This window comes from Plectropomus leopardus, chromosome 14 (genome assembly GCF_026936395.1).
Source record: "Plectropomus leopardus strain MGB_pleo_1.0 chromosome 14, ASM2693639v1, whole genome shotgun sequence".
NCBI lineage: Eukaryota > Metazoa > Chordata > Actinopteri > Perciformes > Serranidae > Plectropomus > Plectropomus leopardus.
Genome location: NC_142189.1, coordinates 18,985,205 through 19,010,760, shown reverse-complemented (window position 1 = coordinate 19,010,760; position 25,556 = coordinate 18,985,205). Strand labels below are relative to the sequence as shown.

General features: G+C 42.8%; 1 protein-coding gene and 1 long non-coding RNA gene across 5 annotated transcripts in view; both read left to right on the top strand.

Annotated features, from left to right (window-relative positions):
• kif26ab (kinesin family member 26Ab) overlaps positions 1-15,930 on the top strand; it is an 88,853-nt gene extending 72,923 nt beyond the window's left edge. For all 4 annotated transcript variants that reach the window (XM_088087342.1, XM_042500467.2, XM_088087343.1 and 1 more), the window contains 11 exons: positions 1,434-1,646; positions 2,637-2,730; positions 3,308-3,570; positions 4,440-4,623; positions 5,694-5,853; positions 6,208-6,370; positions 7,253-10,517; positions 11,137-11,330; positions 12,290-12,313; positions 13,605-13,755; positions 13,865-15,930. In XM_088087342.1, the coding sequence (XP_087943468.1) occupies positions 1,434-1,646; positions 2,637-2,730; positions 3,308-3,570; positions 4,440-4,623; positions 5,694-5,853; positions 6,208-6,370; positions 7,253-10,517; positions 11,137-11,330; positions 12,290-12,313; positions 13,605-13,755; positions 13,865-14,046 (4,893 nt within the window). In that variant the 3' untranslated portion in view covers positions 14,047-15,930. The remainder of the gene's footprint in view (positions 1-1,433; positions 1,647-2,636; positions 2,731-3,307; positions 3,571-4,439; positions 4,624-5,693; positions 5,854-6,207; positions 6,371-7,252; positions 10,518-11,136; positions 11,331-12,289; positions 12,314-13,604; positions 13,756-13,864) is intronic.
• A 977-nt stretch (positions 15,931-16,907) lies between these two features.
• Positions 16,908-25,556, top strand: part of LOC148187463 (uncharacterized) — a 44,360-nt gene continuing 35,711 nt past the window's right edge. Inside the window, exon 1 of the long non-coding RNA XR_015778799.1 lies at positions 16,908-17,592. This is a non-coding gene — a long non-coding RNA (uncharacterized LOC148187463). The remainder of the gene's footprint in view (positions 17,593-25,556) is intronic.

Genomic DNA, 25,556 nt, shown 5'->3' with positions numbered 1-25,556 from the left:
AATGTTGTGAACGGTTGCAGTTGAGTTTCAGTTTAGGCAACAAAACAGCTTGGCTTGCTTTAGTAATGAAGTCATGTTTTGGGTTAAAATAAGTACGCAACGTGATGAAAATGCAGCACTTGTGATGTTGATGCACGACAACCATTAACATGATGTTGAAACAATACTGACTTTTAGTTTCAATCTGTGCACAACCTGAAAGCTAAAAGTACAGTTTTTTTAGTCCCATACACCCCCCCCACCACCTGCACCTGAGTTGCTGTTAGCATCAAGTATTGCTGCAGATGGATTTACATTAGAGATATTTGAAGGCCCAGTGCATCTAATAAAAACGCTAAAGCCTGGCTTTGACATTGACATCACATGCTTTCTATTTTAATGCAGTGGTATTGGATTGGTATTTGGTATAGACACGCAGCCTCGGGTGTCGGCACTGGTATCGGGAAGGTACGAATTAAACATCTCTATTGCCCGTTAAAGTCTTGAGGAGTCTTGAGTTGCTTTCGACTGCCTTTGGACTCTATCTTGACTTAGATTCGACTGGACATGGTCTTGGACTTGGCTTGGGCTCAGTTAAGGTGGTCTTGACTACAGCTCTGGGTGCCAGTATACTTCTTCACTTCACTCCTGATTAACGGACTTTAGACTTGAATGGGCTTGTCAGAGCAGTGCAGAATAAACACCTTTAGATATAAGCTGCTATCTTATTTAGCGTGCCATGCGGGCATGATGAGCGGCACCCTGACCTGTGGAATGTGTTAAGACTGTAAAGCTCACTCTATGAATGTCAAGTCCCAGAATGCATCAGGGCGGGTTTCCAGCTTCATAATGTGGAGCTGCCATTTTCCAGGCAACATAGGAGAGGAGAGAGAGGAGAAGGAGGAAGAGTGTGTAGGTGGGATAGGAGGGGGGCCATATGCTCCTGCACTCCCATGCTGCGGAGCTGCTCCTGGTCCAGAAAAACAACCCCGCTGCAGGGATAATCCCCCAGCATGGCGCTTCACACACATTAATTTCCACCATTTTCTGCTGTGACTTTCAATACGCACCTTACTGCCTTTCACTGACACCATTAGGCAATGGGTTGACCCATCAGGCTCACCAGTCAATGTGAGACTGAGTGTTTCCATGGCAACCGTCAATGTCCATCAACTCTGACATAGTGGATGTGATGTTAATGCAACGTTGAGCCGCACTCTTGGTTTGGATACCTATAACCTTTATTCAGAATGCCTACCGTACATTTCTTTGCTCTGCTAGTCTCAGTAAAAGATGTTAAGCTTTAATTTTTTTGCTTCCTCGTGCTGAACGTGAAAAATGCATTCTTACGTCTCTCTGCTCAGCCTGTCTGCACATTTTTCATGTTTCATGCTCCCTCACTTTCTAATCCACCCTTTTTTCTTTTTTTTGCTTATCTCTCTCTGTGGTTTTAGGTGAAAGTGATGATGCGTATCTGTCCATCTCTGGAGACTGCCGACTCCTCAGAGTCTCAGTCCTTCTTGAAAGTGGACAGCAGGAAGAAGCAGCTGACCCTCTATGATCCCGCGTCCAGCCCACACTCCAGTTCAGGACACAGGAGATCTGCCACTGTGGCCGTCCCAAAGATATTCGCCTTCGATGCTGTTTTTACCCAGGATGCCTCACAAGTAAGATGTGTGCTATGCATGTTCTTGCATGTGGGTTTTTTTAAGGAGTCATGTGGGAATTCAGCCTCTCAAGGGCAAAGGGATGTCTTCATGCTGGCAGGGTGTGGTCAGGGGCTTAGAGGAAAAATGCATGTCTTGGGTCAGAGGGCATTCTTACCAGTGTGGGCCTAACAGCTGGGCCTTTTAAGCCCTCTGGGGAATGATTTGAATCCGCTCGGGTTATATCTAACCTCTCCTTTCATAGAACAGCTATATCTAACCTTAGCCCTCTGCAGCCCACAGCAGGCATACCCACGGAGATCAAAGACAAAGGTCAGATACATGTTTACTATATGCTGGCTTGGGAGCAGAGCAGTGTTTCTCTCTCCACAGCTTAAAACAAACACTATAGACTTTTAATGGAATGATTGCATCTATGTCACTTGCAAGAAATCTGAGGTCAAGAATTTAATGCTTTCCCCCTGGTGCAGTAATCTCTAAATAGCAAAGAGAGCAGATGAGAGAGTATTATATCTCTATATCTTCTATCATACCACCTACTTGGAGCAAGTATTTTCCTAAGTAAGCTGCTGATAGCTAAAGCCTAAATGTTGCTGCCGCAGAGCCGAGGCCAAGCTGCTAGATTGTGCCGCTGGGACAGCACTGCTGGTGGCTAACAGTAACAGCAAGCTGTTCTGCTGTTAGAGGCCTTGTTTGCAGTGTGATGTATGGGGAAGGGGCCTCCGCTGCAGAAGCCTCGCCCCAGAGGACCCATGCTGAAACAGATTGCAAAAATGAGCCACACGTTGCAGCACACACAAACACATAAACGCGTACACTGCTGAGCGATGAAAAATACTGAAGCCATTAATGTGACTTGGGTGCAACCAACGCCAAATAACTATTTAGTTTTATAGGATATCGTTTCAGATTCATTGTTCTCAGTATGCCTGTTTGATGGTATTTCTTGAATGTGGCTGAATTGTAAATGTGTGTGTGTTTCTTTTACAGGCTGAGGTGTGCTCGGGGACAGTAGCTGAGGTCATCCAGTCTGTGGTGAACGGTGCAGACGGCTGCATCTTCTGCTTCGGCCAAGTCAAGCTCGGTAAGCTTCTCCACTGGCGAGAGATTAGACAAGAGCCTTTGTTAGCCAAAGAAAACTCTCATTGCTCTTTGTTAGCTGCACTTGATGTCCACAATTGGCTTAGCGGTGCACTCGGGTGAGTCAAGGAATGGGAGATTGGAGGAAAGGAATGGGTGGTGAGTATTGGGGGGTTTAAAGTGCTGCATCCAAGCTTCAGGGCTCAGTCTGTAATTAAAATCTTAGTAATTGGCCTGGGCTGTGCTCTTAGGCTGAAGGGCTTGCTCTCCTTTCGCTGCGGTTTCCACCAGGTATAATTCTCAGCAGAATTACTGCTTCTCAAATGGGTCATTGGATTAGCTTTCTTTTTATTTTGCGCGTACTGGATATTACTTTCAAAGCACCACATCAGCTGTTATTAATTTTTTCTAAACACAATAACCGTCGGAAAATATCCAATGTAAGTGTCTATTCGTTTCCCAATGTTCCAGACAGTTCGATGAAAAAAGTAATTTTGAACATATAGTGAATGTAGCCAGCTTTCAGACACAAGGCAATATTTCCATTTCCATCCCCCTCTCTCTTTTTCACACATCCCCAGGCAAGACATACACCATGATTGGCAAGGACAGCTCCACTCAGAGCCTCGGCATTGTGCCCTGTGCCATTTCCTGGCTCTTCAAGCTCATCAATGAGCGCAAGGAAAAGACGGGCACGCGCTTCTCTGTCCGAGTGTCTGCGGTAGAAATCTTCGGAAAAGACGAGGAGCTGAAGGACTTGCTGTCTGAGGTGTCCACAGGCAGCCTGCAGGAGGGCCAGTCCCCTGGAATCCACCTGAGAGAAGATCCCATCTGTGGCACTCAGGTGAGACTCTTTCTTTGTTCGCTGATCCTTTCATTCTCTCTGTGGGTTATACAGTCTTAGTCTGCCTGAGTATTGATCTCTATCTGTCTATGTTCAACCTCTTCCTCTCCAAAAAATGTTTGACTTTTTTGTGAGTGCATGTGTGTGTGTGTGTATGTGTGTGTGTGTGTGAGTGTGTTTTCTATCTCTTACTGTTTCCCAGCCCGCCTCGCTCTATCCTACCCGCCTCTCAAATCCTCACTTTATATTTCCACCAAACCCATCTGTGGTATTGATGGCTTTCTTCTTACCTTTGTATTGACTCTCCTGTCAGCATCCATCAGCATCTATTACCCGTGTGTAAGCGCTAGTCCTCTGCAACACAATAGAAATCGTTTTGGGGGGATGGTGGAAGACTGTAGGTTTGAAGGTACTCACAGGTGTTGCTGTCAGATGTTGTTTTTTGGGGATCTGCATGGACTCTGACTTCAAAGGCTGAGCCGTTATTTGAAGCTCCTTCTTGCTCTTCCTCTCAACAGCCACGTGTGGGCTCCCTTCATGATGCCCCCCGCCTTCTCTCTATCTTCTCCTTCCTCCTTTTCGCCTCCTGTCTTTCTGTATCTCACCATCATCACATCTATGGTGAGCAAAGTGCCCCTGCCTCCTGCTCCACCATTACCTCTCCTAATCCCCCTCCCTCTGTGTGCATATCTGCTGTTTTAATCGCCCCCGAGACCCAATCTAATGGGCAAGAAATGTGTGCCGGGGTCCAATTAACTGGCTCCCCTCTTTTCTCTGGTATCCTTTTCACATCTGTCCTCTTTCTCAAGCCCTATGTGGTCCCTGTTGCTCTCCCTAACCCCGTTCTCTGTCTCTTCCTCCCCCCACAGCTTCAGAATCAGAGTGAGCTACGTGCACCAACAGCTGAGAAAGCCGCCCTCTTCTTGGATGCGGCCATTGCTGCACGCAGCACCAGCAGACCCAACGTGGATGAGGAGGAGCGACGCAACTCCCATATGCTTTTCACTCTGCACATTTACCAATACCGCATGGAGAAGAGCGGCAAGGGAGGAAGTTAGTGCCATAAGATTTTTACATCTATGAGCCTGTTTACACCTGGTAATAACATGCATCTTGGGTTATCTGATCATAAGTGGTTCTAAATACAAATGTAAATAACCACAAAGATGCATTGTGATCCAATCACTTAAACCGCCTGCTGAGGTGCTCTGGGATACATTTGACACCATATCTTTCTGTAGTGAAAAACACCAACGTGTCCTGATGCATCCTCGACAAGGAATGTGTCATCAATGCAGGACTTGTTGGTTATTTTAGTGAAAATGCCCTAACACTCAAAAACTTGCCAATTTTACAACGAGCTGGATGAAGTGTTGTGTGACCATCCATCATTTTGCCTTACGGAGGGAGATGTGTGGAATTCTGCGATAGCTCCAGCGCACCGACACAACTGCTAAGTGTGCTATGTGGTTATTGTTCAGTTTCACAGCACTTTTGCATATGTGTTTAAAATAACTGCAATTGCAGTATAATTTATTTAAACATTTTCTCCCCTAATAACAACTATTCAAATGTGACCTCTCTTTCACACTGTATAGACAATCAAAAGAATAATCATATTTTTTTTTTTTATCCCAGCCCCTTATTTGCGACATTTACAGATGAATTGGCTGTGGCCCCTGCAAGAAGGAAAATTGTTTGTATATGTGCTTTGGTCAAGAGCGAATGAAGATTTGAAGCCTCTCTGACAGGAGTTTAATGTTTTACTGCTGCAGTAGCAATTACATCCCTCGCCCACATAACAATGTGAAGCCCTGTGATTTTAGCAATGACAGCCAATTCCCTCTTGCTGTATTTTAAATCAGCAGAAGGGGACTGTATATGTGCCTCCTTGTTACCGTGAATTACACATCTGGTGGGAGTTTACCATCCGGGCTGCAATTTGAATCACTCCAGTGTGAGAATCTTACTCATAAATAAATCAGACAGCTCTGACAGTCACCGGCGTAGTGTGGGCTGAGCTATGCCACTCCTGTCATCATGGCACTGTGCGTGAGGAGCTGACTTCAGAGAGGGAGTGTCTGCGCTGCGCTCACCTGGTTCTTTTTCTGTTATTGGCACAGTGTCAGGCGGACGGAGCAGGCTGCACCTCATCGACTTGGGGAGCTGTGAAAAGATCCTGAGTAAAAGTCGAGACGGAGGGGGAGGCTTGTGTCTTTCTCTAAACGCACTGGGGAATGTCATCATGGCTTTAGCAAATGGAGCAAAACATGTACCATACAGGTAAGAAAACCACCATTAGTTTTACTGTCTTCTTTTACTGCGTTTTAGCTCCTGTGAAGTTGTATCTATAAGTAATAGTTTCAGGCAAGTTGCTGCATGTGTCGTCAGTCTTGCAGGTTCTGTGTGTAACTGTTTATTGAGTGTGTTTAGTTAGCCTCATATAATAGCTTTCACTGGCGTTGCAGAGGATTATATTTAAGTTACTCAGGTATGTAAGGATTAATGACTCGTCACAGGAGTATTTGTCAGCTCAGAGATTCAAAATGGCTCCTCCTGGAATCATGTCAGCTACCTTTATTGTCCTTTTGAAATATGATTGTGCTGTGCTAATAACAGCGTAAATGCACCCTTTAGGGACAGCAAACTGACAATGTTATTGAGGGAGTCCCTTGGCAACATCAACTGCAGAACCACCATGATCGCCCACATCTCCGATTCCCCTGCCAACTACGCTGACTCACTTACCACCATCCAGCTGGCATCCCGCATCCACCGCATGAGGAAGAAGAAAACTAAGGTACACTGATTAACAATGATAAATAAGCTTTAACATATGCAGTAATAAACTAGTAAATAAGTAATGTATGAAAACCCAGTGGTACATTTTTACAAGTTAACAACGTAAGCATTTAGCTACTTGAATTATAATACTTCTAAATAATGTTCCCAGCAATAACTGTGCTCCCTTTAATGTCGCTTATTGTTTATAAATGCAGAGTAATTGTTATTTAACATTATATTTAAGTGTTGCCATTAGAGCAATTACAGTCCTAATGTGCGTGTGCAAGTTTGATTGCATTTATCATATTTCATGCCACGACTCACGTCCCTAAATCTTTCTTCCTCCTGTAATTTTGGAGCTATTAAGCAAATGAATGTGTGAATGCTTTTGCAAATGAAAGATTATTAGTGCGGTAACTCAGAGCTAGTTTTTCTCAGCTCCTCAACACATAATCATGTAATCAATACCATTGCCCAAGGAAGTGTGTAATGCATTCCCTCGGATTAGGGAAATATATGCTCCAGATAATTAGGTGGAATGACAAGCATGTATTTATTTGGTGTTGGTCCCAGCCAGGCGTGATTATAATGCAGTCCACATTGAGCAATTTATATTATTGACATTAATTTCTGTGTGACTATTGATGTGCACTTTTAACCTTTAGATAAATATCGAATGGTAATGTCATAGGAATTAATATTTGCCCTGTGATTGATTTCACCATGAAATTGTTAAGAATTGAATCTACTGTGAATTAGAGGGATTGAAATGGTTCTGTAAGAGAGATTGTTACATTCATTTTAAAGACGATAGAATTACATTACTGTCATCACTTAATGAGATCGTTTTTAAAACCGTAAAGACTAAATTGTTTTCTGCTTTATCTCTGCTCTGCAGTATGCATCCAGTTCATCTGGAGGGGAAAGTTCCTGTGAGGAAGGGAGGATCCGCAGGCCACCCCACCTCCGGCCGTTCCACCCTCGGACGGTAGCTCTGGACCCAGACCTGCCCACTATGCTCAGTGACCCAGACTACTCCTCCAGTAGCGAACAGTCTTGTGACACTGTCATTTACGTGGGCCCTGGGGGAACTGCAATCTCGGACAGGGAGCTCAGTGACAATGAAGGCCCACCTGCCTTTGTTCCAATCATCCCTTCCCTGAACAGGAAGAAGCCTGCAAAAGAGGGCCCGCTGGACAGAGATCAATTCTTTAAATGCAACACATTTGCTGAGCTGCAGGAGAGGCTAGAGTGTATAGACGGCAGTGAAGAACCCACTGCATTTGTTGGGGAGGGCAAGCGAGGCCAGGCAAGCCCCAAGACTGACAAATCTAAGGAGAGCCAAGGCTCTGTTTCACCAAAGACTGTAGCAAATATTTCTCACACCCAAGAGGGTATTTCACCCAAACAATCCCCTAAATCTGTTGCCACACAACCGTCCTACAGTCCCAACACTAAATCTAAACTGGACAAGATGCAATGCATTCCTGCAGAAAAAGCATCAGACAGTGTTCAAAATGTGTGCAGAACCAGCGCTGATGGTGAGAAAGCATTGGCTTCAGAAAGCAGAGTTAGCACTAACAAACTCGCACCTGCTTCAGGGCCTAATTCTGAGCCTGTGGTGAGGGAGAAGGTCTACTTCAACAAGAAAGCTTTGCCCAAACCAGCCCCAACACCTGCACAGCAGAGAGACTGCATCAAGGAAAATACTGACAACGAGGAAAGATCCAGCACCAGAATGCCTCCTGTGGGAATGAGCCACCAAGCTGTGAAAAAGAGGGATCCATATACCTCCCCTCTGGTCAGAGCGCCGGTTGAGGTGTGCCAGGTGCGCTCTACCTTGAGGGAAAGGTGTATGGATCGGGACATCCTCAGAGCCACCGTCACGTTGCAGCAGCCTGTTGAGCTGAATGGAGAGGATGAGCTAGTTTTCACTGTGGTGGAGGAGCTGTCTATAGGCAGTATTGTAGATAAAGGTCGGCCATCCAGCATTATCAGCTTTAACAGTGACTGCTCCCTTCAGGCTTTGGCCTCTGGTTCCCGACCTGTCAGCATCATCAGCAGCATCAATGATGAATTTGACGCCTATACGTCCGCCGTAGGAGGATCAGAGGTGAACATCGCAGTTGTGACACCCCTCCAGGAGGGAGCCATGGAGTGTATAGACAGCAGGGGTTCATCCATCAGCTCATGGCTGAGTGAGGTTAGTGTCTGCACCTTGGAGAGTGAAGGGGCTCACTCCACGGACGTCTTCCTTCCACAGGCCAAACACATGGGACCAGAGGCCGCCTTTTACTTTGACTCCTTGGATATGTTCCACTGTGTATCCTCTCCTAGAGATGCCAAGAACTCGTTAAATGACAGTGGATTTGGTTTTTCCGAACTAGACAGTGATAGTGCCGCCTCAAGCAAACTATCCTTAACAAAGTGCCCCCCATCTCCCGAATCAGCCAAAGGCTCCCTCAGATTCACATCCAAAATATCTAAAGCTCACTCACTTAGCTCCTCCCAGCTCCCACAGGGCCCCTCCATAGTCCACTCCAGCCTTCCCAGGAAGATAAAACCTACCTCATCCATCTCTCATAGTAGTAGCAGTAGCAGCAGCAGCAGTAGAGAGCCACCAAGGCAAGAGGCAAAGCAGGGGGATCCTTGGCAGCGTGTTGACAACCATGCAGAGCCTCAGTTTTCTGACTCCAGCAGCACCAGCAAGTTTCTCCGAAATCCCCCCAGTGGCATCCCCTCTAGCAAAACATCCAGCAACAGTGTACCTCGCCCACCCAAGGTGCAGGGGTCTACCTCATCCCAGAGGGTGGTCGACGGCTGTGAGAAGTCAGCCAATAAGAATCCACCTAGCAAAATGCCTCAGCTGAGACGAGGTGCCACCACCCTGGGAACAGTGCCCGTCATCCATTCCTCCTCAGACTACAAGGGAAGCCAAGATGTTATCGCATCTACCACAAGCCTTAAATACTCCTCCCTGGGGAAAAACAACAAGGCTAACTCACAGAAAGTGAGCAACCTCCCTAAACCTGGTTGCACCTCACCTCCCCCACCTCCAGTGAGGAAGTCCAGTCTTGACCACAAGACTAAGATCCTGCTTCCCCAAAGTGCCTTAAAGTCAGCATATGGGGAAGCAGGAAGGGCCTCTGGAGGGAGGGCAGCTGTCTCGGAGGATGAGCTCGAGGTACGTCACAGAGTGGACTCTACCAGTCTCAAAACCTCCAGCCTCAACACAGCCAAAGTTACCTCCAGCCTGAAGGCCAGAGGGCCTAGGGGAGAGGCTGGACAGCATTACGGCAGTCAAATGTCCCTGGAAAGGTGTGAAAGCCTGTCTTTATCGAGTTCTAGAGCTGCGCTTAGTAGGGAGAATAGTGGGGCAAGTCTGGGGAGCAGCAGTGGCAAATCCAGCAAGTCCATTCCTAGATTTGGTATTCCTAATTCATCCAGCTCTCCGATAGCTACCTGCCCATCATCCCCAAGTGGAGGAAGTCTTAGCAAACCTGGTCAGGTAAAAGCTTCTGTTAATCCCAGAACAATAGGAGCAGTCAATGGTAGTAAGGCACGCTCACTGTCAGTCAACAACTCCAAAGGCCTAAGCTCCTCCACCAAATCTTTGGCCGCTCCTGTGACCAGAAATACCAACGCCAACCTCCCGCCATCAGGACGGACATCAGCTCCACGTACTGCTGCTGCTGTTAGCAGTAAGCCAGGGAGAGGAACCATCATGGGCACCAAGCAGGCCATGAGGGCCGCCAACAGCCGTGTGAGCGAACTGGCGACAGGCAACATATCAGGCAAACACATGAGAGGTTCAGGAGATTCAGACAGTGGGAATGACAGCGGGGTGAACGTGAGCGATGACAAAGCCCCCATAGCCATGCTGCCGTCTCCGTACAGCAAAATTACAGCACCCAGGCGGCCTCAGCGCTACAGCAGCGGCCACGGCAGCGACAACAGCAGTGTTCTGAGCGGCGAGCTGCCTCCAGCCATGGGCCGCACAGCTCTGTTCTACCACAGTGGTGGCAGCAGTGGGTATGAAAGCATGATCCGTGACAGTGAGGCCACAGGCAGCGCTTCCTCCGCCCACGACTCCATGAGTGAGAGCGGCATGTCATCTTCAGGCAGAACGAAGAGCTCCAAGTATCCCAAGAAGAGAGCAAATGGTAAGAAACTAATTCGGGGGTTTGCACAATGCAGGTACAGGTAATATTCACACATATCACCCTGGTAATAGCAGTGTATGTGAGATCTCTCAGTGCGTGCCTGTGAAGCTCATACTGAAATAGCATCCAGAAATGAACACCCTCTCCTAGGAAATTAGCCTTGTAGCGGATATAACTTTATGAATCCATTCTTATTACAAACACGGATTGGTGTTTCATTGGATTTTCTCTCCTCCTGAATCAGCAAAATACATTATTCATACATACAGTATATGGGAAAATGATAATGAATGCTCCAAACAAGACTACTTCGAACTGTGTGGTGATCAAAAAGGATGAGTTGAATGAGAGTAGCAGCGACCTGGTTCAGGTTTTTGTAACCCTGTATATATAACCATTTGAATTCATGTGCGTTAAACCAACCTTTTGAATTTATTCGGGCTGTGTAGATACAGAATAGCAACCCATGAAACCCTTATAAATATGCAATCACCACATTGGGGTAAAGCCTTGAATCACTTTACAGTGTGACTCATACATATTTACTCATAAATCCCAGCAAATACTACGACTATATGTCAACAGCGTAACTGTTCTGACCATACGCATGGCTTTGTAGGCTTCCAAAGAAGGCGGCTTATCCCTGCACCCCTGCCAGACTCCTCTTCCCTGGGGAAGAAAGTGGGCACAGCAGGCCAGTGGGTGGACTTGCCCCCAATGTCAGGACCTCTGAAGGAGCCTTTCGAGATCAAGGTGTATGAGATCGATGATGTGGAGCGGCTCCAGAGGCGACGTCAGGAGGAAACCACAGAGGTGAGCAGAGGGTCACTCCAGACATGTTCTACATGACGATACATCTTGCTCAACTTGTTAAAGATGATGTTATGTCTGGGTCAAGGTCTCGTGAATCCCTCTCGCTAAGCCTCAGCAATATTTTGCATGTGCGACATTGATGCTGTGCGCGCTCAAGATGTGTCGCACTGACCTGTGTGGTGGGAATATCTCAGCTCACTTCTTCCCAGTTTCTTTTTACAGAACAAGACAGTAATAATATGTCTCAGACGTCTGACCTTCAGTCAGCTCAGTGGCAAATCCCGCAGTTTAAATGTCTGTGTCCAGATTCCCAGAGCTTGGTATTTTGGCAGCGTTCCTTTGGAATGTCAAGAGTTCAGGAGGCAATTACTGACAAGGGTTAATTGGTTGGGATATGAGTGATGATGACTCGGCTTACTGCTGACGATGGTGCTGCTGAAGTATGTGTACGTCTGTGCATGTGTGCGTGTGTGTATGTGTGTGGAAAAAGAAGATGGCATGAGAAGACTAGTCAAGGAATGTGTGATGAATGCAGGGGCACCCAACACCAGCCCAAATCAGCTCACCACTAGCACTCATCACTGGCCGCCTGATAGCTTTTTATAGCCGACTCCTCTTCTGTGGATCATTAACTGCTCCCACAAGTTCAGTGCAGCCAGACAGGGATTTGTTAAAAGAAGATATTAAATCAGTTGGACGGTGGTTTGATTTACTTTCAATTAGAAAAAAAAGCTCTTCAATTTTTCTCTCCCTGACCTCACTGCCTGAATGACAAATTGGCTTTCCATGACTTTCCGTTCACTATTTTGAAATTAGCACTGCAATCTTGTGCATATGCATCATTAGCTTGTACCCCCAGTATATATAAACATGCTGTTCGCATACATTTGTGTATACTATTAATATAATACAATGTCTGCTTTAATATGCTAACTTGTTTTAACTGTTTCTGCCTACAGCAACCATTCCAGGATGTTGACAAGGTGAGCTAATTTTAATGATAACTTTGGTTTCATTATTAGCAGCACAGGCTGTTTTGCATCACTTAGGCTACATCATGTTGTATTTTTTAAAAATTATTTTAGGATTCCTAGCTCCCCAGCTAACTTGGGTGCATTTGCATTTGTTTAAATGTGGATTAATGTACATTGTCCTCTGTTAAATAAATAAATTACAAATTATAAATCAGCATGGACAATATATACATTTTTACACCACAAAACCTGAACAATTCCCACAGTCACAGTACAATTCTGCTTTTTATTTGATTATACTTGGTTTCTTTATAGGAAAAAACAGTGTGGTCTTCATGACCAGGGTTATAAAACATATTTAAGTAATTTGGCACTCATACAGTAGGTTTCTCAATGTTAGCCTTTAAGCTACAGTTTACAACTTTTATGAACATAACTCGACATAACTAACTGTGTCATATTGACTGGAATACTCTGTACTCTGAAAAGAAAGAACTCTGAAAGAACAAAATTAGACGCATAGTCTTTTAAATAAATCATGGCCCTCATCCTTTTTGTACTGCTCCTGCATCAGCTAGAATCTGCCGCGGTGCACTGAAAACACCCTGTCAGAGCCGAGGTGTCTGTAAGGAGTGCTGTCACACTATTCAGCGTTTAAAAATATAAATCAAGATTCTGTTATTGCATTGCCTATCTCTCTACTAAACTATTTTCAGAAACATAATTTAGTATACTGTGTATCCATAAAATGAGAACGTTTGTGACCTGGCTGCCACATTGGATTTAATTCAGCATGGCTTCACCACCACCCACCACCCACTGGTTGGACCAACTTTCTCATTTTACAGCTTAACAATACACTAAAATATATTTCTGAAAACATTTTAGGTGAGAAATATGCAATTTAGTGACAGAATCTTGATTCATATTTGATCAGTACTGCCTAGTTTTAAAATATGACTGCAGTTCTCGAGCAGTTATTGACATTTTTGACAGCTGCTGTATGGACTTCTCGGCTCTGATTGGTTGTTTTTATTTGTGCATTAAGGCCTATAAGGCAATAGAGAAGGTAGAGAAGTGTGAGATTCAGGAGACTATCTATGCCATTTATAGCAGTTTCAACAGTTATGAATAGTTTTTTGCTTGTTTGTTTCATAAAAGTTACCTGCTCCAGCTTTGAGATTGACTTTTACTGGTAGTTCGACTATTTTATGCTGTTTCTGACTTTTTCCTTTCAGCAACTTAAGTCTGCTGGGCTAATGAGGCAACTGTAACCAAGTACCCTTTCCTTTTCTCTCAGGGGCTGCTATATTTTAACAGTAAGCTGAAGATGCTGGAGAGAAGGCAACAGCAAGTGAGGGAGCTGAGGGCAAAGTATGAGGTGTTGTTGGAGGAGCTGGAAGACACCAAGGCCCGACTGATGATGGACCCCAGCAAGTGGATGGGAGAGTGTAAGTAACTGCAAATTTTTTTTTTAATGTTAGTTGATGTCCCATTTAAAGATCTTTAGTGACAAACTGTGTAACCAAACATTTATTTTTTTTCTTTCCTTTCCAACAGTTGAGGTAGACCAGAATTTGGATAAAGAGTCTCCAGAGTACCTGGAGGCGTTGGCGCAGGCCACAGAGGAGCTGGAGTTCTGCGTCAATCTATGCAAGTCCCGTGTCATGATGGTGACCTGCTTTGACATCAGCATGCCAAAATCTGGTGCTCAGGAGGGACTGCGTGAAGTCGAAGTGTGAGGACAAAAGAACGTCGAGGTGGAGAAAAGAGGAAGTGAGAAAACAAAGGAAGATGAAATGTAGCAGTCAGTCTATAGTTAGCACTGGAATGAAGAACAACAAGTGACGGAGAGGAGACGAGAGTGGATCTTTGCATGAAAACAGAGGAAATCTTAACCACCCAGCTAGAGTGCCTCGTTGTCCGGGACGTGACAGAGAAATAAAAACGTGAGCACAAACGCTGTTGCCTGTAATGGCAAGGCAGTGGCCATCACTTACTCAAGAGTCAATGAACAACACCTGGAAGTGCCTTTTGTATTGATTTGCTTTGAGTCATTATTTTTCATATGGTGCGGGTATCGTAAGCATACCTAAGCAAACCCTGAACATAATGCTTTTAAGAAAAATATTTTATATTGCATTGTATAGTGTATTTATATGATTATGTGGTGTGTACAAATATCCTTTTAAGGGAAAAAAATAAAGAGGAAAAAAGAAAAAAGCAATAAGCTAATGTTATTGCGCTCCCAGACTTTGCCTTTTCTCTTGTTTCAAACCTCAGTCAGCATTTTATCCATGTTCTTTCAGCCTCTTGCGCCTTATGTTAACTCTCTGGTTCTGTAGTTTTCTAGATTTTTCAAACTGGACTATGTTACTTCATCAAGGACTGCATTTGCTGTTGTCACTCGTCGCCTGCCAGCTGGCGTGCGAAAGCTCGCGGGGCTGAGTGAATGTTTCTCCCTCCAGTTGCCTTGATCAAAATGGGTCTCAGTGGATGCACAAAGGTAGAGCAGCAGTTACGTCGGAGGGCTCGTTCAAGCTGTGCTCGCCGTGTTTATCTCACTGAAAATGAGAGATTACGCCAAAACATATCAATCAGAGGGCCACTGTGACGGATAGTGTGTGATTATTCTTGATTCAGCCATTCTCTCTGGTGCCTCAATACAGTATGTGGTCATGCAACCCTGAGAGACTTCCCTACACTAGCCTGTATGAGGATAGCATGATGAATGGGTGCACTGATAGCAGTGCTCATCAGTGAGCCCAATTTCTCTGTAAATGGGCTTGGACTGGGTGCGATCTATACACTGTAAGACAAAGAGGCACAGATGAGTGAGCACAAGTCTTCTCGCCTCTTTTGAAATACCTTTTCAAGCGCTACCAAGCCTCGGCTCTATGCATTCCAATACATTTACTGCAACTTCTGCAAGAACCTCAATGCTGACTTTTAAGGGCAGCAACAGTTTGGCCCCTTTTTTGTCCCCTGTCTCTTTTTTTTATTAACAATCCAGTGGCTCAAACAAAGACTCAAGAATTGTTAGTTTCCTGTGAAATGGTGCAGTGAGTAAGCGTAAATGATCGGGACGTTGTCTAGGAAAATCAATCATGATATCAGCTCTTTGTAGCTGCCAGAATGTGCTTGTTATGAATCAAATGGCTGACACAGAGAGAACAAAGATGATCGCTGAAAATGATTGTTACGAAGAAAAAAAAACAAAAAACAAACTGGCTTTGTTGTATTTTGGTATGTTTGATTTCTATGTAACAAATATGTTTTCTTTCTTTTACAAAGATGTACTCTCTCAGGCCCTCTCTGAAGATGCTGCATGAGATTTTTTAATCATTTTTAAGAATGATTTCTACTCCATTTTTACCATTCTAATTTTTACAATAACTTCAGTTTTCACTAATGTGGGGTTAGGCTCATGAATTAAATAACTATTACCAAACCAAGACCTTTTTTTCCAAAAAAATTATTATATGTGAGGTCATATTTCATATCAAAACCCATATTTTCAAATATCTTTGTTTTTGTATAGGATTTTCAAACCCTGTGTATAAATGTATGATACGGCAGCTTGTGTTTTACTTTTACAGTACCTGTGAATAAAATGTTTCTTCTTACTGATGATTCAGAGTTGAATGTTTTTCCCTGGTTCACGTATTCAGTATTTATAGGATTGTTTTGTTTTCACAGCATTACAGAGAAGAAAAGGCTGAAAGCAGTTCCTGTTAGTCTGCAATCTTCTTAGGAAATCCAATTATTTACATTTTTGTCTTCCCACAGTCATATGCCCAGTCTGCCTGATTCTTCTTTTTTTCATTAATTTTCTTATACACAACAGAAAGCTACAACCTAAGTGACATAAGAAATGAAATGCTAAATAATACAGCATCAGAAACCAGGGTCGGCGCCAGACGTCAACCAAACCTGGGTGGTCCAGGATTTTTGGGGGGTGGGGGGACAGGTTCCTTATTTGCTGTAAGGATCCATCCAAGGACAGAGGGATGGTGTATGCGGTAAAGCTTTCTGCAGCAAACTAATTTGTGATATCTGGCTTTATAATTTAAAACTGACTTGTACATCACTTGGGAAAATATGATAATTCCCAAGGAAATCATCCCTTTGAGTCTGTTTTGTAACTAATTGTACTCCAACTGTCTTCATCCTTTTAAAATTATAATACAACACACTTTGAGAATCACGATGAATCATTTTCATTCTACCTAAAAAGAGGGAAAAAAATTGTCTGATGTTATTATTTTTAATTTACATACTACAAGTAGTCAAATAAGGGTAGGAATTAGGTGTAAACAGCTTTACTAATCTTGAGACCTAGTTTTGATGCACTATGCTGGAGTAGAGTTCACAGAATTAATGTTCAGCTAACATTTGGATCCATCCCATAATCACCTGGTTTAACAACAATTCCCCAAAAGGCCCAGTAAATGTGGTCTTAGACCAACAGAAGAACATTAACTCAGATAAATTAGATTTCTTTGTGAAATAGCATAGTAGAATGAACAACATTAGCATATAATGTTGTTTGAATTACAAAGATGAAGGTACATCAAAACCTAAAAGATTTGGGGTTTTTGAGTAAACCTTTGGGGCCCTGGAAGCCACTCTGCCACTCTGCCTGACACACTGATACTGGTGTAGCTTGCTTGGTTTTGCACATCTTCATCTTCTGTCTTTATGCAATATCTAAACACATTATTTCATTGGTTTGATACAAAGCAACACAGTGGGTGAAATGTTACTGTAGGCACATGGCAGAATGTGCAACAATCAAGCTACATTTAAATTAAATTTGTACAAAATTTAAAAAAAAAAGTGTAAAACCATTCACAGCAATGCTTTTATCTCCAATTCTGAATCAACTTATAATCAGGCAAAAAAGTTATTATATTAACACACGTTACCTAAAAAAATCAAAATATATTTAAATCTGGATCAAACTTTATATTACGACCTTTGACCTCTGCTCAGGACTGTGTGGGCGTGTCCGACTGTTGTTTGACTCTCCTGGTGCACCTGAACACACCGTGGACGGTTATTTTCCAGTAAAAAAAGAAAACAAAAAATACATTTTACACCGTCTTCTGTGGATTATCCGAGACAAGTTAACGGCGAAGTTGTATCACGAAAGACACGTAGCCGCAGAATCGTGCAAATATTATATTTTAGCGTTGAGTGAGCACCACAACAACATCCATCACTAGCTTTGACTTGGGGCAGCAATGGCGATATCGGCTGGATACCTCGACACACACACCGCTGAGGTAAGTTTAACACATACGTTTTTATTTTCTGTTAACGTGGTTATTCTGTCTAGAAAATAAGCGTACACCGTTTAGGACGTTAGACCTGGTGTTAGCTAGCTCTGTCCAACTTAAGCCTGAGCAGAGAGCTTACCATTAAAAAACACCTCTGTGCTTAGGTGAGGTACACTGAAATAGTTTATATATAAATGCAGTTAAACCTGTCTGGGAAAGAGGTAACAGTGGGTGCCAGTAAAGCATAAGTTTATTTTGTTACATTAAACCTCTGAATCCTGAGGAAGTTGGTTTAATTTCTTCTGAAAACATGTTTTTCTCCAACTTAGCAAGAAATGTCAGAAAAATTTTTTTTTAAAGAAAATTACTTGAAAATGTGCAGTGGGGAGATTATTAGAAATTATCCCCATAACTATATTTATAATACTTATTTTAATAGATTCAAAATTTTGTTCACTATGCACTTTCTTAAAGTATTTCTCTTGTCTTTTTTCATATAAATTTTCTTTAATTTTTTTTTACTTATTTCTTGCTTAGTTCTGGGTTAGGGCTTGTTAAATTGCTCTTTGCCTTTTTTTTTGCCTACGCCCTCTGCAACCAACCCTCCAGGAGGGTCCGGACCAAATTTTTTAAAAAACTTATCATCTAAACGGACCATTTTAGAGCATTTTGATAAACAAAAATAGTAGATTAGGGGGGCACCAAAGTTTTGATGACAGAGTGTCATTTTAGGGAACCAGTTTAGGATTGAGGGCAGCATTGGAAAAGGGCACGAATTTGTTATGACATATTGTTCAATGGCTTTTTTAAAATGATTTGATGATTGATTTATAAAATGAGTTTTTTATGAAATACTAACACTTTACAAAAACAGTAACAGTCCACAGTGATATAGCAATGGCGATTTATTAAGTTACTTTATGATTGCCATTTCTAATGATTTTTTTGGATGGTGGTGCATGCTTGCATGTCATAGAGGACATTTTTTAAATATGTTTTGTAGTGATACATTGCTGGTAGCATTTTGAGAACAATTAATGCCTAACTTGAAGGATTGTGTAAAACCCTGTAACTCCCTAAACTCCCAAACAGTTAATAACAATTTTTGCGGAGGATCCTTGTGGGAAAAAACAGTTGTCTGTGCTTGTTGGATCAACAGTAGCATATTGATAAAAGTAGATAATAGATAAAATTGTGAAAACACTGAGTTTGATATATAGGAAATGAGATGAAAAGAGAAGGCGCAGGTCCAGAGTGATTAATTACTGCCAGTATCAGGAGGGCCCTCTGCTCAGTGTGATACATGGAGTCCTGTTGCGTGTTTCACTCGAGACGTGTGTGTGTGTTCAGCTAGAACTTGAACCCTACTGTGCAATAACATCTTGCCTCCTCCCAGTTAATTCTGTTTTGATCAAAAGCATAAGAGGTTAATTTGGCGAACTTGCAACACCAGCTGGTCACTGTGTTTGAAATCACATTCTCAAGGTGATTTTTTTTTTTTTTTAGCTTTCAGGCTTAGTGGTTTTTGGTGCCTTTTGACAACTTGTTAAGACATTTTCAGGTGGAGTTTACTGTGCAAAGGGCTGGAATCAAATGTGCCACTACATGCGATTCTGGAAAATAAAAAGTAGGAAATTGTATGCTTTTTTAGTCAGTCTTCAGTTTGCAGGCAGCAAAAGCCTTTTGTCAGATCACTCAAGATCCTGTCAGCTTAGACTGTACCTCGTTGCTCTTAGGAAGTCTGTGTCTGAGTGAAAACAGTTGGCTGAGGCTGCTGCAGACGTCTGATGGCTGCTGAGCACAGTCAGCCCCTGTGTGTCCCAGCCCACTTTGCCTCAGGGCTCTCATCATTAGCAGGGAGCTGGGTGTTGCATGCGAACAGGAATGAGTTCACTGAGAAGTCAGGAGCCCCTCATCACCCCTCACCCGAACCCAGCAGTGACCCTGTGTTGGAACTTGACTCCCTCCTCTCTGAAAGCAGAAGCAATCCCAATCTGACCCAATTCTCAATCCATTTGATATATTTCCCTTTTTCATGTCTTTGTCTTTTGATTCCATTATCGTCTTCTTGCATTCCAGTGTCAGTCCTGTTTAAAGTGGTTTCTCCTGTCAAAACTGAGTCGCAGTAGAGAAAAGAGTTCTCTTTGACACATGAAAGATGTTTAAATCCTACAAATGCTGCTCCAAATCTCTCAAAGAGAATTGTATTTAGACGTTTTAATTACTTTTGTAGATGACCTCATGTCTTTAGCCGGACTGAATACAGAATAGCTTCATACATATAAAAGTAAAACAGGCTTTTTTGAACTCTCTTTACCCCCCCTCTGTCTCTGTTCGGCTGCCAGCATCTGCCCTGGGCATTGTTAGTGCTTGTAGTCGCTCACTTTTTGAATTTACAGCTCTGCAGTCCCACAGATTGGTCTGTCTAAACCAAGCTTGCTCTTTGAAGAAGACCCATAAACCTGACCAAATGCTGCCACTTATTCTCAGTAATTAAAACAAGCTGCCGTGGAGAAAAGTCCTTAAATTATCAGAGGCTAGGCACGATTTAAGCCCCGCACACACGGTCTCTCTGCCTGCGTGGTCGTGCTTCAGGGGGGTCGTAACCATTGACATCTCCATCCTCACAACAGATTGCATGTGTGAGGAGTTTTGCACCAAGACAGAAACCTTTTAAGAGTTGTAGTCCTGAAGGCTTCCCCCCATAGGTACTGTAAATTCAGGATGGGTGGCCACACAAGTCCAACAACATGCCACTGAGCTGAGATAACGCCAAAGGCAGTAAATCAAACCAACGCAATCCATAATGTTAAAGTGAATTAATTAGCCTTTCAGAGACAACTTGAAATGATCTATCACTGAAGATTTAACCTTGTTTACTGCGTGTAATTTAGCAAGCTAGAAGGCAAGAGAGGCTGGGGACCTTGCAAGCATTGCCATTATAAGTAGTCATGATGTAGATGATGTAAGGCTAATAATTTACCATACTGGTGCACACTGTAATGTGAATCATCCCCCTCGTATTACCGTCACTGAGCTCCCCGAGTCCTCATCCAGTCTATCTGGTGTGGACGGTAATGAGAAGCAGGATGTGGGTCTTGAGTTCAAACCGCCTGTTGTGTGTTGACCTGCGAGCTATCAAGGTAATGAGTGTCGATGATGAAGATGCGCACTCACGCATGGCCAGTCTCTGATGCTGTGTGACAATGAGCTGGCAGTGTCATCCTATTCTGTAGTCGATAGGAGCTGATGCAGGAATGAGTCACATGAGAGGTGGATGTTTTATCTTTTTGCAAGGATTAGCGTGACATTTTTTTTGGTCTTTTTGTTATTTTTTCCATCGTTGCACAGGATTTGACCAGAATTGATGACAATGCAGTGTTTCCTACAGAATTATAATCTATGGGATCGGTAAACTCCCCGTTTTATTTATCTTGTGTATGTTCCTTTTATTTATCATTCTCTGTCCCCTCTCTAAATTTAGATGTTTTTGTGGGTCTGTGAAGGCTGCTCTGAGCTACTTTTTTCCACAGCAGGAATTTGAGTCGCGGTGTAGATAATTGACCCTGTGTTCCCATCAGAGCTGATCAGATCGATGGATGAGAGTGAAAGCAAACTTTGGGGCCCAACACAATGAAAGGTTAAGTTTTACTTTCACTGCGCCTGACGTTCTGCTGCTTCGTCTGTGCCCAGAGTATGCTGTGTGCTATGGACAACCAAACTATATATATATATATTCCAATAGCACTTTGCTCTCCACAAAAAGCCAGTCCGCTTGTTGTGCTAACCTCAGCATATGTTGCTAACGGATTGAACTTGTGAACTGCTTGTAAACTGTCTCCAGGCTATGTGCATCAATCTAGAAAACCGGAGCTGCCGACTCTTTTCCAATGAACGTAAGTAGCTCTAGCTCAAAAAGTAAATGTCGCCAAATGATGTCATGTTTGCATATTGGATTCGTCATTGTGCATTACTGGAGGCATTAAAACTTAGTTGAATTAGAGTCAAGAAAAAAAAAAACCTCAAAAAAACATTTGAATGCAATGAGAGTTACTATACTACAATGCAGCACTTTCTAGTGCTTCGAATCCAGAGAGAAAGAGTGTCAACTTAACCATAGGAACTCACTTCAACCGGACACCCACAGTGAGTGACGTCCCTGTACCCTGCCCCTGCAACACCTGCTGCTTGGTGCATCAAGAGGTGAGACACCTTGTTAATGGCAGAAGACTTACAGACTTTGATAACTTTAGCACTTTTTAAAAATAAAGTGGCTAATAGAGTCTGAAAAGTCAATAAATCTAGCGAGAAAGACACCAGGTTGGCAACACTGCTACAAACCAATTTTTCTGAGCACCGAATTGTGACCCACCCACCATGACGATTTGGTACAAATACATGCAGCCCTGCAGTATTTGATTCAGAATGCCAGCTCATTTATTACATTTGGTCCGTACATAATACACTGACCTTGTCAAAGAATGACGAGGAGAAGCACTCTCTCCACCACATGCTTTGACCTTGTTCTATCAGTGGTCTTGTAGTCCCTCGGTCCAGATTGCTTGTAGATAACTGCTGATTTACATAAAGGCTTTGTTTAGAAACACTGTTTAAAAATGCTTTTGTAATACTGATGTGAGGAGTTAATGCGCAATGAATATTCATGATTTTAAAAAAAAGGGTTCAACACAATTGAGCAGAAAAAATAGACAGTGTAAAGTCCTTGATTACATCAGTTGTAGAGTAGGTTGCAGTACACTGCAGTCAGGTTAATGACTTAGTGTTCACATGTGCAGATCTTTGTTTTTTTCTTTAAGGTTTCAGCCTTTTTAAAGATCTACAAATTGCACTCAGGAGATAACTGGCCATTAAAAATTTCATTATTCCCGTAGAAGAAGCTAAATAATTTAATTCCAGAAAAAGTGCTCACTGAGATATTGCTGTTAATTGCACAGTGAAACTGAATAGCCAGCCATTCCATCAGGTTGTGCTCTCTTAACAGATGGGCAGGCGTGATGAAAAAGACCTTTTTAATTAGTCTGTCTGAAGACGTTTCTTCATAACCGGCAGCCCCCTTTACGTTTAAGTTTCAGTGGCCACCAGGCAGGCTCTTAGCTGGCTCCCAGCAGCAGCCATCTGGTGGACAGCCGAACCGGGGCTACAGGGTGGCTCCCCACTCCACTGAGCCGACACGTAACCCAAGGACACAGGGAAAAAGGCTTGTTCCTGACAGGTCTTTACTGTGTTTAATCTGGTACCTTTGTGCTCTGTGTGGAAATCAAGAGTCAAACTGACAGCCTAGATATGTAATGTTGTAGAGGCCAGAATGTGATGTTGTTGATGTGGTTAATGCTAAATGGAGTTAACTGTGTTGACTTGTGTTTAGTGGGTAGCACGTCTTACTCACGGCAATCTTGGGCTGCATTCAACGAAAGAAAATCTTAGCTGTCTGAAATTCTTGCTACCATTTAACCGATAGGTTGATGAGGGAAATAGTCTGCACATTATATCCAGATTTCCTAAATTGCCACAGTGCACTGAATGCACTCTACCTGGTAGCGTTGTGTGTCCACCAAAGGTATTTTCTTGTCTTAGAGTGCGACACTGACACTTGCCGAGGGCAAATGCACTTTGTGTTCAGACAAGTGGAATGCCTTGAGTGAAAAAATAAGTGTTATGTCCAGTGTAATATTCTGTGAATCTGTCCCACCACTAAGCATTAAGTGGGATTTATGAGAATAATTTGACATACTGGAAACTACAGATGACAACTTTGGGATTGACAATGTCATATACAGCATAGTGTTGCTAACATTAAATATCTCTGTAACACTTCATGTAAGAGAGAGACTTACTACTTTTAGCCCAGAAGCTATCGATAGCCATCTTACCGCTTTAACAAGGAATCTGATGTGATTGTATCTCTTTCAGAAGCTTTATAATCCAGCCTTTAGTGGTGGTGTCTTTTTGGGAGACTCAGTAAAATAAATCCATAATGATAAATTAATGTTAGGGGTCGACAGATTGTCCGTCTGGCCGTTTATGGGAGCAGATATTTGGCATTTTGCCGATTATCTGCAACTCTGTTTTATTTTAATGATCGCCGATAAAATTAATTAACGAAAAAGTGTGCGTATTGCATTCAGCCAACACCAGGGAAGGCAGCCTGCAATACATGCAAAGAAAGTGTCAGAATGGGAGAAACTTCTAATCTGTAAAATCTCAAGGAGCAATTTTTATTCATTATTTTTCATTAAATTTTCACTAAACTTTATTAAAAAAAGTTGCAGGGAACTTGCTGTATATGATGCTGAAAGTTTGTTAAAGGCATTTAAATAAAGTTTTGTGCTGGAATTTTTTTTTATTCCAAATTCTAAATTTCGACAGAAAGTTGAAAAATGCTTAACTTTGGGTAAAATGCTGTGTTCGTCACTGTCACTAGCCATCCAATCACTGTGGAGAATGGGCGGGACAGTCATGCAATGACCAGTCGTCACAGAGGACAAATACAAGTGCTGAACAATAAATGCCGTTTCCAGCTGGGAAAAGAAACACTTTGGAGGACACACGGCTGTGATGAGAAAACACCAGCGATTGTCCAACCAATGAGAATCTGGTCGGACAGCAACATATTGACCATTTGACCAGAAGTTTGCAGCCCTTCTGCAATCATTCATTTTTAAATGAAATTATTTATAACAGCAAATAGTTTTGGAAAGATTAGCACCTAAGATTGCATTTTTAAAGGCTGTGTGGGAGATGACTTGCATCAGCAGATTGCAGATGCATTTTATCATAAAGAGTCTCTCTGTTTGGATGACCTCGCATTCAGTTTGCTGTGATCGGCACGTTATTTTTCTTATATCCCGTCCTTTTTGGTGGGTACATCAATTCATGTTGGAAGAGTGCTGTAGTTTCTATCTTTTACCAGATAAACTGTGACTTATGAAATGCAAGGTTAATGTGATTTCAGGCCTTGGTTATGGCTTCTGGCAAGATGAATTGAATTTGTAGTCCTCATTGGATAGCAGAATTACACGTGTTTCTTTCTCTTTTTACCAAGAAGAATCATTTTGTGTACCTTGTTAAAGGGGTGAGTTTGATTTTTTCAAGGCTGTGATTGCTTTCTCAGAAACCCTCATGCATTGGATTGAGCTTTCTGCCTTTGTGAAAACAACATTTAGGTGTGAGAAATCCATCCAAGAAGTATCTTAACACAAATGCTCTTTTGATTTGTTTGCTTACTTTGGCCTTGGCAACACTAGATTGAAGGCTTGTGTGCAGGCCGCAAAAACAGCAGAAGACGTCTATTAGAAACTGGCAGATAAGAGTGAAATTCAAACTGTTCTTTGGTCTATATGATAACTTCAAGTAGCCTTGTCGCACACTAAATCACACACCACGTGAACAAAATTACATATCATATGTGATTGGAGATCTTTGCAGCACTGTATGCTCTCTCTTTTCAGAAAGAAAGGACAATTTCTTGCAGTAATAATAATATTTATTCTGATTATGTTCTGCCCATATCCTTTGTAATTTTCTCATTGTAGTTTCCCGTATTGTGATACCATTAGCATTGCATTCACAGTTTGCCTGTTTTTACCATGACTAAAAAAGTATAATCAAACTGTCACGGTCCAACCTCTGGGTTAATCCACCAATCAGACAAAGCCTTGTTCTATGCATGATGCTTTCATCTGCCCCTCACTCACACCTTTTGATTATGTGTGCTGTTTTCATTTACACATGTAGATGATGATGATTATAGCTGTGAGGCATATTTTTTTTTTTTTAGCTTTTCCATCGCAGCAGTCAGGGGCTCCTTCATTGTCAACACTGAGCTGCAGTGCATTGTCTCATCAGACAGTTTCAGACGCACCGCGGTGGTGACAGCCCAAACACGGTCTTTGTGTTCCCTCTCTGTCTCCCAGATTAGAGCGTGATTGCTGCAGGTTGCTGACAGGAGG